The following is a 12,898-nucleotide window of genomic DNA, read 5'->3' as shown; positions in this document are numbered from 1 at the left end:
CACAGTCAGTAGTTCAGTAACATAAATAAGTGTCATATACAAATTGACGTCAGCAATAACTTGTCATACAAAAACAGTGTCATATAAAACAAAAAAAAGTTCTTCTTAGACTCACTGAGATGTTTTTGTGTAGTGTCCATACAAAATGTATACAATGTACTGCCAGGACCATAGATGCTATAAAGTACTAAAAGTCTGTCAAATAGCACAACTTTTGAACTGCTTGTCACTTATGATCCAAAATGTCAATAAGTGGCATGCATGATATCACCTGTAGCACAATTTTCTGCACTAGCTGCATGAAAGTGGGAAGATTTCAATCTTGAAAAATCAGTGCAACACACACCCTGATCTTGGATTCATTGGAATAGCTGTATTGTACGTATCCGGCGATCCAACTACTTAGAATATGAAATCAAGCAAAATATCATAGGTTGCTGTATTTTGGCCAGTAAAATAATTGTATTGCCCTGGGAACAAGAAATCAAGTTGTCTAGAAAATACTGGGCGATCATGGTCCGACACCACGTTTGTTATTCAACAAAATGTAGCAAACTGCAATGTTTACTCGTCAAAGCATACGTAGATTTCACCCTTCTTTATGTGTATTCCGAACTGTATTCCAGGACCTGTAAATGGTCAAACCCATGTCAGGGGCCTCAATATACCAATTCACCGTGTTGTATTATTACAGCCAGTAGGTACCCATCTCTGAGTAATGAGGCTGTTCGAAGCGTAATTACCATGGACAGTTCTTAACTTCACACACTCTGGTTACTTGGATTTGCAGCTTTACCACCATTGTGTATGGCTTCACCTTGCACCTACAAATCATTGATTAGCTTTACTGAATACAACAAGATGCACATACTCACAAGTAAAACTGTGATCACTGGGTTTATTGTAGAAACTAGAGGTTAAAACGAAACATAAAGATTTGTGTAAATAGCAATGGGTGCATTCAGGGAAACTAATTCAATGTCCTTGTTGCATTGAGAAATTAGGCTTTGAGATTTTTAAAGCTTTAATCTATTAGAAAATTATTTGTCCTGTTGAGGTCCTAGGTTTGAGTAACACATCACTGGTCAGCAATAGTATAACAGAAATTAATTACATTTAGTAACTCTGAAGTCTCTCTGAAGTCTTGCCATGTGCATGTAACGTTGGGTAACCTAAATTCGTGGGGTACTTAAAGTCGGGATTTTTCGAAAACGGGGTATTTAGGGATATGTGCTAGATGCAACATAAGTAATACCGCTAGAAATGCAAACCTGACAGACTTACGTATTCAGAACACTGTCTGAAAAGCTTCGATAAGCATGGATTATAAGGCGACGAGGTCAAAAACTCTCCGTCCCTTATTGGAACAGTCTGAGGGCTTCGTGGGAGAAGTACACAACATGGTTGTCGGCTGGTTTATAAGAAAAATGTCACATCCGCTTCCTGCTAAACACAACTATTTACAAGACAACTTATTAGAATCTCTTTTGCTAACCTACAACTGGATTCTAAGTGTGATTAATCATCAAAACTCCTCTCTGTTGCTACAACCTACGGCACGTGTATTTTCCCGCCGCCATATTGTTAACCAGAATCCTGTTGTCAAGCAGACGACAAAGGTTTGTGAGGAACACTTTTTTGTCTAAATGCTGCGTGTGATAGTGGACTGAGGAAGATATTTTCCTCAAAGTTTGCTCCTAACACAACAAGGAACACATGGACATAGTAGCATTACCATTGCTACGGCATCCAGCTAACTTGCCATGAATAATGTAACGTTACACGTTGCCCGATGATGACGATGGGCCGACTTTGAGTGAAGTTCTACTGACTCAACACACGGGTTGTTTCCGAAGGCCTGATGCGTGCGGTACGGCCGTTTTTTCGTGTATTTTTTTTACTTGGACACGTCTATATCCATAGCACTCTCCTCAAGCCAAGGATGGAACGAATAGCTGCTGTATAAAATGTGATTAGCGGTAAGATATTCAAGACGAATCTTCTCTCCCGAATTAATGTGCCCCCTGTCCGACAGCACCGTAATTGTGCGTGCGGCGCACGGTAGTTTCAAGTTGAAATATTATGGTGTCAGCACGACTAGAGACAAAATCTACCATATATATGATTAGTGCAAAGATAGTACATGATACTGACAGAATAATAGAAAAAAAGGATGTTTTATTGTTCTGCTAGATTGATTTCAGTCAACCATTATCGGAAAAATCCCGAATTTAGGTTACCCAACGTTACATGTCTAATAAAAAGACAGTTTTGCTGTAACGTTACATGGAGGTGATTCTCCAGCAGGTTTATACAGGATAGTTTTGTGTAATTCTCCAAGGTTTAATGACTAATGGTTGTGCTCACCAGTGGAAAAGCAATCATTATAATAACGCATTTCATAATATACATCACAACAAAATACTAGCTTAACTCGACAGCTATTTAACAAGTCATCCCATGACTAAATGCAATGTACAAAATGCACATTTGACTAAATACCAGTCAGTCCCAATACTGAATTACGGGCTAAATAAGCGTTTGCAGGCTTTTGTGAGTAGGGTTAAATCTGTCTATTTATATCAATAAGCAGTTTAAGATTCCGAAATAGCAAAACTTGGTAGAGTCCTATAATTATTATAGTTATGTAGGACATGGATCACTGCAAATCAAGTAGTACAAATGAGTCACATTTACAGCATTTGAAAACATGACATGATAATTAAAAGCTGTAAATGAAGTCAGACTTAACCTAGCCTGTCCTTAACTATAATGTTACATGATTTATATCTATACTTCCAGTAAACATTCTGTACTGTTGCACGTAACTGTAGTCCCTGTGAAAATTCTGTTCTGTTACACGTATTGTACTCTCTGTGAATATTCTGTACTCAGTCTGTTACAATTGTACCTGTACTTCCTGATACAGTGGTCCACAGGATCAGCTACAAACACATGTCCATCCTCTGTCACAGCCACCCCACAGGGCCCCTTCAGTTTGTCCCCATCACTGCTGATGGTGGACACCCAGGTGCCGTCTAGGCGGAATACCTGAAGCTTCTTGCCATGTTCTGCACCACCTACATCAGACACCTCACCAATGTTTGCCAGAATTATGTTCCCCCTGCTGTCAGCTGACACCCCCATAGGGCCCCACATGTCCTGTGGCTGTAGGCCCTTCTGACCAAATTTATGTTTGAAGTTCAGATTCTTGTCAAACACCTGAACACAGTTGTTGTTTTTATCTGCCACAATGACATTGTCTTCTTTATCCACACAGACAAAACATGGCATGTCAAACTGCCCCTCCCCCTTTCCCTGTCCCCCCACCTGTTTCACCAGTGTCCCATCTGCCTCAAACAGGAAGATGCTGTGTTTGCCTGGTTCAGCTACAACAACCCTCCCATCCCTCTGTACTGCCAGGCCATAGGGGTTTGTGTAATATTCACCTAAAAGAAATCTGTGCAGCAGTTCTCCTGATGGGGACATTTTCATCACTTCATACCGAGAGTTCACCACTATGGTGCCATCAGTCTGAACTGCAACTGATACAGGTTTTGTGGTTGTTGAAAATGAGTCACAAAAGTTCCCACTCAGATCAAACACCTGAACACGACTGTTTAAAGTATCAGCCACATACAGCCTGTCCCCCCTGACTGCTACATCCATAGGATTGTCAAACTGCCCCTGCTGGCTGCCCTTCTGCCCAAACCTCAGTACAGGGTTGTTACTGCCCACATCTACAGTGAGAGAACCCAGGTCCTTCTTACCCCCCATATAGACCCCCAGTGTGTGTTTCCCTGACTCCGTAGGTCTCCACTCTGCACCCCAGACCCTCCTAACTCTGCTGGTTTGTCCCTTCCCTGCAGCTAGTGGGGGACTAGTGTGTGCTGTAGTCTGTATCAGGGTGGTTTTGCCCTGGGAGGAGGTCACCTCTATCTGTGGTGCAACATCCCCACCTGTAAGATCTGCCTTGTCGGCTGTGACTGTGACAGAGCAGGGCAGACTCTCTACTGCTGGCTTCTGTACACCAATACTGAACCCTGCAATCACTGACAAGGAACCGCCAGAAACCTGGTATAAGCTCCCAGCTGATGCATAGCCTGAATCTGACGATAGAACGCTTCCAGACGATAAGGTGCTTGTTGCTGATTGGACACTTGCCACTGAACCGATGCTTCCTGCCCTCGTCTTCTGTCTGGCCTTTAGTTCTGTTTCTGTGGAAGTACCCAGATTTGCCAGCTGTGACGTCACCTGTTCCATCTGCACATCCTCATCATGCTGTGGCTCACCTGTGACAAACAGGTACTAAATTTAAAGGGCATAAGACACCAAAATACAAAATTGTCTTATTATCTGAAATAGGAATAACATCATTGAAGGAATATAAACGTTTAAAACAAATACACACCCTTCTGATGTTATCTAACATTGAACCATCAGAAAACATACTTCCATGGATCCAGCTCTTTATTCTTATCTGATCTTCTCACCAGGTGATTACATTGATCAGTGACTAACGTCACAAGGAAGACGGCAGCCGATTCGGAACCTTACACAACGATTTGGGAAAAACATTATTTGATGATCAAACAGTGCTTAATTATCGTGATAACAATTAATTAAAGGACTTAACAATATCCATTTCGTTTTCTTGTGAAAATAATGTTCTTTCCGAGCCGTTGTGCAAAGTTCCAAATCGGCTGCCATGTTCTCATGACGTCATCAGCTGGCAAGTCACTGATTAATGTAATTACCTGGTGGGAAGAATCAAAATCTGGAGGTATGATGTTTTTATGATTCGATGTTCAATAACATCCAAAGTGTGAATATTTTGTGAAAATTTCTATGTTATTATACAGTTAGTATAATTCCGGAAATTCTTAATGTTCATGTCAATGGTGTCTTATACCCTATAATGTAGCAGCTTCCAGCTATTCTGAACCTGTCAAAGTAATCAATAAATATATCTCAGGTCTGGAAATACTACAGTAACTGTGTGTTCACTTTTGTGCACCCAATCTGTGTGTACCTAATTTCTGACTGTGTACACCTAGATATTTTTTAAGCTAGCTATAGAATGTACTGTAACAGATTGAAGTTCTTAACAGGCATACTAGAAAATGTTCATATTAAGCAAAAAGTCTGTCAGTATCACCTGTCTTAAAGTAGTCCCTCCACGCCGTGACGTCCTGCTCCAGCACCAGAGTCTTCACCACCAGCTGGTCTCCTCCCTCCATTCCCCGCATCTCCTCAGTCAGCAGCAGCTCAGACAGGGTGGTGGAGAGATCCCCACTCGTGCAGGAACCCCAGAAATGCTCAAATTTGGGCTCAGACTCAAATGTCAGAAACATAATAACGCAACCCCTGTATGTACTGACTATGACGGCCTGTTGTTCTTCCACTTTGGCCCAAAGCTCATCAAATTTTCTGTCCAAGCTTTCTTGTGACAAAAATGCTTTTGCTCTCTCTAATGACTTAACTTTATTTTCCTCATACATGTAAAGTGCTTTGAGCTCTTCATCCCTCATTTTCATCTTCAGTTGGAGAACCTGCTCATTTTGATACACTGTAGTCAAAAGGTGTTGATTTGGAATGGTTAGCTGGCCATGGGGTTGTTCTCCAATTGCTATATCAAAATTTCCTTGGAAGCCAGGGTAGATGGCCAGTGCCATGGGCATTGCTGAAAAACAAAGAATTTCAATCTGTGATCATTTTCAAAGTCTTCTAATATCATAATTGTCTTTGAAGTTCAAATGAAATATTGGGTTACATCCATGTACCATTGTCCCTTAACAATCTACTACCTTTTTTGGGGAGTTAAAGATTAGTTTCATTTGACACTCTGGTTCATTTTGTTGTTTGTCCACACCAATAGGATCCTACAACTTATTTTGGAAAGATAGTGGGGAGAAGATGTTGGGACCTAGCATGACCAAACCCATTGTTTAACCAACACAGGGAGAGGAGAGGTAAAAATGTAAGCTACATTTAGTCTGTAGTGAAATCTGAACTTTGAGAGTGTCAAAATGATGAGAGGATTTGATCTGACCTATCAACCTAGTCCCTTGACCTCCCAAGGTGGACATGAAGTAGACATTCAATTATTAATATATAATAATAAGTGAATAAATAATTTGAAAGAAGGACAAGAAAAATGGACAACTTGATGGCTCTCAGCTGCTCTCAACCTGACAAAATTGCTTTAACCTTTTTGCCCACAAATGTATGACGTTTCATGCACTCAAAGTCCTTCCAGGGCCGGCATGTACTTACGTTGCAGGAGGTTGTGATGGGCTTCAGTCATGGGGTCTGTCTGATGTAGACCTGCTGCTGCTGTTTCTGCCTCTGCTTGTGATTGCAATTGTACATGTGCTGCTGCTGCTTGTGCCTGTGCATGTGCTGTGGATAGATGGCAACAAACATAAGATGGTGTTATTATATATAGCTACTGCCATTTTTTAGTAAAAATTTGAGTTCTAATCTCATTTTGTAGAAGAACTTTATTGCATGATAATTGTTCATGGTACAAAGTATGGCAAGAATTTGTAAACATAATGTATTAATCCTGGTTAGTTAGTTTTTTTTTTTTTTTTAATTTTGGAGGTTCTGTACTTAAAGACTGTGATGATTATAGAATTGTGAATGCTAAATATTAGCCTAAGAATAAGCAGTGCATGCATTTCTTGGGTTTATTCTGTTGTGTGGCTGGATGCAAACTTAGTTTCAATGCCCGAGTTTGTAGGAAAAAGAGGCATGAGTACTAGTGAGGATCATACATTTGTATTCTTTGTTACTCATAGATCAAAATTACTTAATGTAGAAAAAATAATGATTTGATAGTGATTTTTGCATGATACACCATGACATTGCATGTTGTCAAGTGTCTTATAAACAGGTCTTGTGCATAAATGTGTACTCTGGTACCATTTTTGTGAGTAAGCAACATAATGATTATACAAATTGTCACACATACCTTGAAATTCCCTCCTCTGCTGTTGTTCCAGTTGTTCAGCTTCCTCTGCCAATCTTCCCTTCCCCAAACTTTTTGAAATCTGCACAAGTAACCCCAGGTCACCCTTGCCAATCTTATTGTCTGCCTGCAGCATTTTGAAAATTTCAAGGGCCGACGCATGTTGTACTTTTGCCACTCCAAAAACGTCAGGGACAAGTAGGGTTCGTAGACTTTTGACATCTTCATCGGACAGGTTGTCAGAAATCTTCTGGTAGAGCTTGGTTAGAGGGGAAAGTTGGGCCATGGCTGCTGCCTGGACCTAGCAAGGTTTTCAGGTTTCTGAAAATACATACAAAAAATGATTTGGACTTGAATGGCTTCTCCTGAAATGAATGGCTACAAGTACTCGGATCTTACTAATTCTTAGGCATTTACAAGGTAGCAAAAATTAACTTCTCAACACCACAGCCCACCAAACAGAAGTTAAAATATCAAAACCTTAAATTTTCCTTAATCATGAAAACTCAACAGTTGGTAAGGGCAGTGAGTTGAAAAACAACAAATTGGCCATCCTCACTGTGCACAAAGTGACTTTACAGTTTTCATTTTTAAGGGGCTTCACAAAATCCATTTTAATCAAAATATGTGACAGTCACTAAGGTTCACACAAATTAATGTACAGGTACAGTCCGACGTCATAAAAATCAATGTGAACCGGTTCTTTTGCGTTCATGATGACAATTCCGCAGAAATGTTTTATTCTGAACAGTTGTAGACCAGGTTCAGAGTAAAACGGTTCAGAATAAAACGGTGATTATAGGAACGACCATGCCTTATAACACCGTATAGACTGAAGGAAAGGATCATTAACCCTATATTAGATACCTGGTACAATTCTCAATTCGCTAAAGCCCACCTAGACTGGTCTTATGGGTGCAAGGAACGAATACACCATAGAAATCTCACCTGTTGATTCTGCAACACGGAAATGGTCCACCAGTTTCCTGGGTGTGAATTTGTAACTGTTCAAGTGTGCCCAGGAATGTGGGTTATTTAACCAGAGCTGAATCACTAACTTAAGTTTCATGTACACAGTCACACATCAGACTTTACCAGCTAGTGCTGTTGTGCAAGTTCTACTGTTAGTAGCTGTAACTGAGTGTGCAAATGTTCCAGGACTAAAGCTATCAGCATCACAAGAATTGTAGTTTCCACACCCCAGGATAGAATGGTTGCACCCTGCATGTACGTGATTGGTGCTTTGTTTAGGTCTGTTTACATTTTTCCCAGGGCAGACTGTCCTAATTATATTATGACTGCAAATACTGAACAGTGATGTTTGCCAAAGGTAGCTGTAGCTGTTGACAGAAAGTCACCTGTGCCATTACCTGCACATTGTTAGAACAGATTAACAGATTTTTATTTAAAAAAAAAAAATTTAGAAAAAAAAATCATGAAAACAGAAGGCTGGCCCAGCCTTCTGTTTTCATGATTTTTTTTTCTAAATTTCAGTATTTGCAGTCATAATATAATTAGGACAAAAAAATTTAGAAAAAAAAATCATGAAAACAGAAGGCTGGGCCAGCCTTCTGTTTTCATGATTTTTTTTTTTTGTAAATTTTTTTTTTGGGGGAAAATAAAAATCCGTTAACCAAGAAATTAAATTGGTGTGGCCTTATGTTGTGTATATAACATTCTATTGATATTTATCAAACATATTATCCAAATAAAACAGTGTTTACAAGTACCATACATGACTGTTACTGTAATGACATTTTTGTTGCAAATTTGTCGCCTCCTTTTATTTGTTACCCCATTTAACATTTGGCCAACATACAATATTTTCTTTGAGAGCTTTTTTGGAGAGCGCTTCTACTTTTTTGGTGTAGCGTCAATATACTGCCTATATAGGGCCAGTACAATTATTATATGGCCCTGGGAACAATAAATCACTGTCTAGAACATGCTGGGCAATCATAGCCCAGCACCACAATGCAGCAAACTGCGATGTTTACTCGTCAAAGCATTTTCGTAGATTTCACCCTTCTTTATGTGTATTCCGGACTGAATTCCAGGACCTGTAAATAGTCAAACCCATGTCAGGGGCCTCAATTTACCAATTCACCGTGTTGTATTATTACAGCCAGTAGGTACCCATCTCTGAGTAATGAGGCTGTTGTATGTTCAAAGCGTAATTACCATGGACAGCTCTTTAGTTCACACACTCTGGTTACTTGGATTTGAAGCTTCACCACCATTGTATATGGCTTCACTTTGCACCTATGTACAAAATATACCATGTTAAAAATTAATCATTGATTAGCTTTACTTGATACGACAAGATGCACAGACTCACATTCAAGTAAAACTGTGATCACTGGGTTTATTGTAGAAACTAGAGGTTAAAACAAAACAGTAAGATGTGTAAATAGCAATGGGTGCATTCAGGGACACCCTTCATTAAATGTCCTTGTCGCATTGAGAAATCAGGCTTTGAGATTTTTAAAGCTTTTATTAATCTATTAGAAAAGTATTGATTGGCTATATATTAGCTAACAAAAACCAATGACATTTATGTCTCTGAAGTCTTGCTATGTACATTACACAGTTTTGTTGTAATTCTTCATGATCAGCATTAAACAGGAATTTGTGGAATCCTCCAGGACTCGTCTAATGACTGTGATTGCCGGTGGACAAGCTCAAAATTGGAATGGCAATAAAACATTTGATAATATATAATTGACATCACAACATAATACTTAACTTTATGCACACTACTTAATGGCTCTGTTGCTCTTCAGAATGTACAGGTTGCAACAAGACATGCAGACATACATGTACAAGGGAGACTATTATTACTATTGTATCTATTGTAGACAGTACATGTAAAACAACAGATAGGGTACAATATGGAAAATGAATCCTACAAAATCTTAAACAAATGGTTTAAAGTGGTTCAATATTCAAACAAGAAATGCAACACTGGATAGCTGGCTAATAGTATACTAGTGTCCTTGATAAGAGTCTTTCCAACACTGTCATCAATATGATGACTTTGTTTTATACATGCCTGCAAGCAGCATATCTAATACATGAAGGTTACTGTGACTATCTAATGACATAATGGAAATGATGTTAGTTAAGTTATCATTGGTAGAGTAAAGACACAAACATATTCATAGTTTTAATTGATTTTGACCACCTCTTTGTGTTGGTAATATTTAGTCAAATCAAGCCATCTATTAGCACCAACTCATGTTAGTTACAGTTCAGTTTCTTTTACTGCTTGTATCTAAAGTTAAGGCAGGATAAAGTATTAAACTTTGATTCAATCAAATAATGTCACAACAAAAGACAAAAGTTGTGTAGACGACCTGATCCCATCTTAAACATGTACAAAGGAATGGTAGGAAAATTGTAAAATTTACAAAAAGTTCACATTGAATGATATTATGAACATCAAGGAAGATCATATCTGGACCTCTAATATATCTTATCACAAAAGTCTCATTTTGCAGAGATTCAGAACAAAAAGTACCTGTTACAGTAGCACTTACAGGAAAATGAAACCTACTGAGACCAGCTTAGTCCCAACATTCTCCTTACTGACCACATTCCTGTATCCTAGACGTTTCAATCTGTTACATATATCTGTACTTCCTGATACAGTTGTCATCACTATCAGCTACAAACACATGTCCATCCTCTGTCACAGCCACCCCGAGGGGCCCCTTCAGTTTGTCCCCATCACTGCTGATGTTGGCCACCCAGGTGCCGTCTGGACGGAACACCTGAAGCTTCCCATCCCCACTGCTACCCAGAACTATGTTCCCCCTGCTGTCAGCTGACACCCCTGTAGGGCACAACATGTCCTGTGGCTGTCTGCCCTCCTGACCAAACTTTTGTTTGAAGTTCAGATTCTTGTCAAACACCTGAACACTGTGGTTGCCTGTATCTGCCACAATGATGTTGTCTTCTTTATCCACACAGACAAAACATGGCATGTCAAACTTCCCCTCCCCCTGTCCCTGCCCTCCCACCTGTTTCACCAGTGTCCCATCTGCCTCAAACAGGAAGATGCTGTGTTTGCCCCAATCAGCTACAACAACCCTCCCACCCCTCTGTACTGCCAGGCCCCAGGGCCGTGAGCAATATTCACCCAGAGGAAATTTGTGCAGCAATTCTCCTGATGGGGAAAATTTCATCACTTCATTCCCAGAGTTCACCACTATGGTGCCATCGGTCTGAACTGTAAGTCCTATAGGGAAAGTAGTAGAAAAGGTATGACAAAAGTTCCCTCTCAGATCAAACGCCTGAACATGATGGTTAGCATAATCAGCCACATACAGCCTGTCCCCCCTGACTGCTACATCAAAAGGATTGTGAAACTGCCCCTGCTGGCGGCCCCACTGCCCAAACCTCAGTACAGGGTTGTTACTGCCCACATCTACAGTGAGAGAACCCAGGTCCTTCTTACCCCCCATACAGACCCCCAGTGTGTGTTTCCCTGAAGTCTGAGGTCTCCACTCTCCACCCCAGACCCTCCTAACTCTGCTGGTTTGGCCCTTCCCTGCAGCTAGTGGGGGACTAGTGTGTGCTGTAGTCTGTATCAGGGTGGTTTTGCCCTGAGGGGAGGTCACCTCTACCTGTGGTGCAACATTCCCACTTGTTAGACCCACAGTATCAGGTGTGACTGTAACAGAGCAGTACAGACTCTCCACTACTGGACCTTCTATATCAAGCACAGACAAGGAACCTCCAGAAACCTGGGATAAGCTACAGGGTCTGAAGGTCACTCTTGTATGACTCTCCAAACTCCTGTTGCCTGTTTGCTGCAAGGATAGTTTCTGAAACCTTTCTTCAATTTGTTGCTTTAAGGTGAAAAATTCTTTGTCATCTTTACAGTCTAAAATCTTTTCACAGAATGTAACATCTTCCTTGGTCTTTCCAAGCTCTGTTTGCAATCTCTTTTTTTCCTGACTCAGTTCCCCTTTCCTGTCTCCATTGCATTTTTGCACCTTAGTGATCATTTCCTGCTCTTCTTGCTTTAGTTTTGACCTCAACTTCTTGTAGTGTTGCTGGATTTCCTTCTCTACTTCCTTACAGTTCTCCTTTGTAGCTGCGATTTCCCTGTCAAGGTTCTCCATTCCTTGGGTAATCCTGGAGATGGCTGCTTCTGCTTCTGCTTTGTATCGTGGTGCTCGTTTTCTTCCTACCAAAGGAAAAGATGGACAGTATACAATCATGTAGTCACGAAGTTTGCCCCACTATTGTATGATCCATTAAATGCGAAATCTTAGATGACAGGCAATGATATCACAAAGCATATTCTTATAAACATTTATCACATATATTCTTACTTTCACACGCTCAATGATGATTAAAGTCTGAATGGTAAGCCATCCTGAAAGCTGATCATCTGCTTTTCTCAAATAGAGAAAGTGGTTTCACCTTCAGACAAGGTCATGTGGCTCCCAGCTGATGCGTAGCCTGAATCTGATGACAGAACGCTTCCTGACGACATGGTGCTTGCCACTGACTGGACGCTTGCAATGGACCAAATGCTTTCTGCCCATTCTTGTCTGGAAGTGTCCAGTGATGCCGGCTGTGACGTCACCTGTTCCACCTGCTCTTCCTCAAGATGCTGTAGATCACCTGTGACAAGTTGAACATGTACAAAATTGAACTTAAGCTTTCAACACTTCTATCATACCTGTTTGACTGTAAATAGCACATTTCAATCCCAGAGAGCCATAAAACTTTGAAAAGCACATTTGGCATATTTTAGTGATATTAGCTCAGGATGCAGCATATTGACTCTTAACATAAATAACCAGTATCAAATTGATAAATATGAAATTTAATAACAGTGCATTGCCAAGTTGTGTAGGTTTTTGTTGGAGTACATCCTGTTCATTCTGTAAATCTTTTGCCTCTGAATTA

General features: G+C 40.3%; 3 protein-coding genes across 3 annotated transcripts in view; 1 reads left to right on the top strand and 2 right to left on the bottom strand.

Moving 5' to 3' along the window:
* Positions 1–12,898, top strand: part of LOC136445010 (nardilysin-like) — a 63,129-nt gene that overhangs the window by 23,793 nt on the left and 26,438 nt on the right. The gene's annotated exons all lie outside the window — the stretch shown is intronic.
* Positions 879–7,642, bottom strand: LOC136444836 (tripartite motif-containing protein 2-like). The gene is made up of 4 exons (XM_066442578.1): positions 6,977–7,642; positions 6,277–6,402; positions 5,159–5,683; positions 879–4,292 (listed from the first exon to the last, which is right to left on the bottom strand). The coding sequence occupies exons 1-4, from the start codon at positions 7,257–7,259 to the stop codon at positions 2,857–2,859; spliced, it is 2,370 nt and encodes a 789-aa protein (XP_066298675.1). The 5' UTR covers positions 7,260–7,642; the 3' UTR covers positions 879–2,856.
* Positions 9,322–12,606, bottom strand: LOC136445342 (tripartite motif-containing protein 3-like). Its single transcript, XM_066443302.1, has 2 exons — positions 12,407–12,606; positions 9,322–12,167 (listed from the first exon to the last, which is right to left on the bottom strand). The coding sequence occupies exons 1-2, from the start codon at positions 12,477–12,479 to the stop codon at positions 10,597–10,599; spliced, it is 1,644 nt and encodes a 547-aa protein (XP_066299399.1). The 5' UTR covers positions 12,480–12,606; the 3' UTR covers positions 9,322–10,596.

The sequence above is a fragment of the Branchiostoma lanceolatum genome, chromosome 11 (assembly GCF_035083965.1).
Source record: "Branchiostoma lanceolatum isolate klBraLanc5 chromosome 11, klBraLanc5.hap2, whole genome shotgun sequence".
Lineage (NCBI taxonomy): Eukaryota > Metazoa > Chordata > Leptocardii > Amphioxiformes > Branchiostomatidae > Branchiostoma > Branchiostoma lanceolatum.
The sequence above is the reverse complement of the archived record's forward strand: the minus strand, read 5'-3'. Positions and strand labels throughout refer to the sequence as shown.

Coding starts and splice junctions, on each gene's coding strand:
- LOC136444836 (XM_066442578.1), bottom strand. CDS start 7,259: ATGGCCCAACTTTCCCCTCTAACCAAGCTCTACCAGAAGATTTCTGAC. Junction 5,684..6,276: donor CCATCACAACCTCCTGCAAC/GTAAGTACATGC, acceptor TTTGTTTTTCAG/CAATGCCCATGGCACTGGCC. Junction 4,293..5,158: donor GAGGGACTACTTTAAGACAG/GTGATACTGACA, acceptor TGTTTGTCACAG/GTGAGCCACAGCATGATGAG.
- LOC136445342 (XM_066443302.1), bottom strand. CDS start 12,479: ATGTCGTCAGGAAGCGTTCTGTCATCAGATTCAGGCTACGCATCAGCT. Junction 12,168..12,406: donor CCACATGACCTTGTCTGAAG/GTGAAACCACTT, acceptor TTCCTTTGGTAG/GAAGAAAACGAGCACCACGA.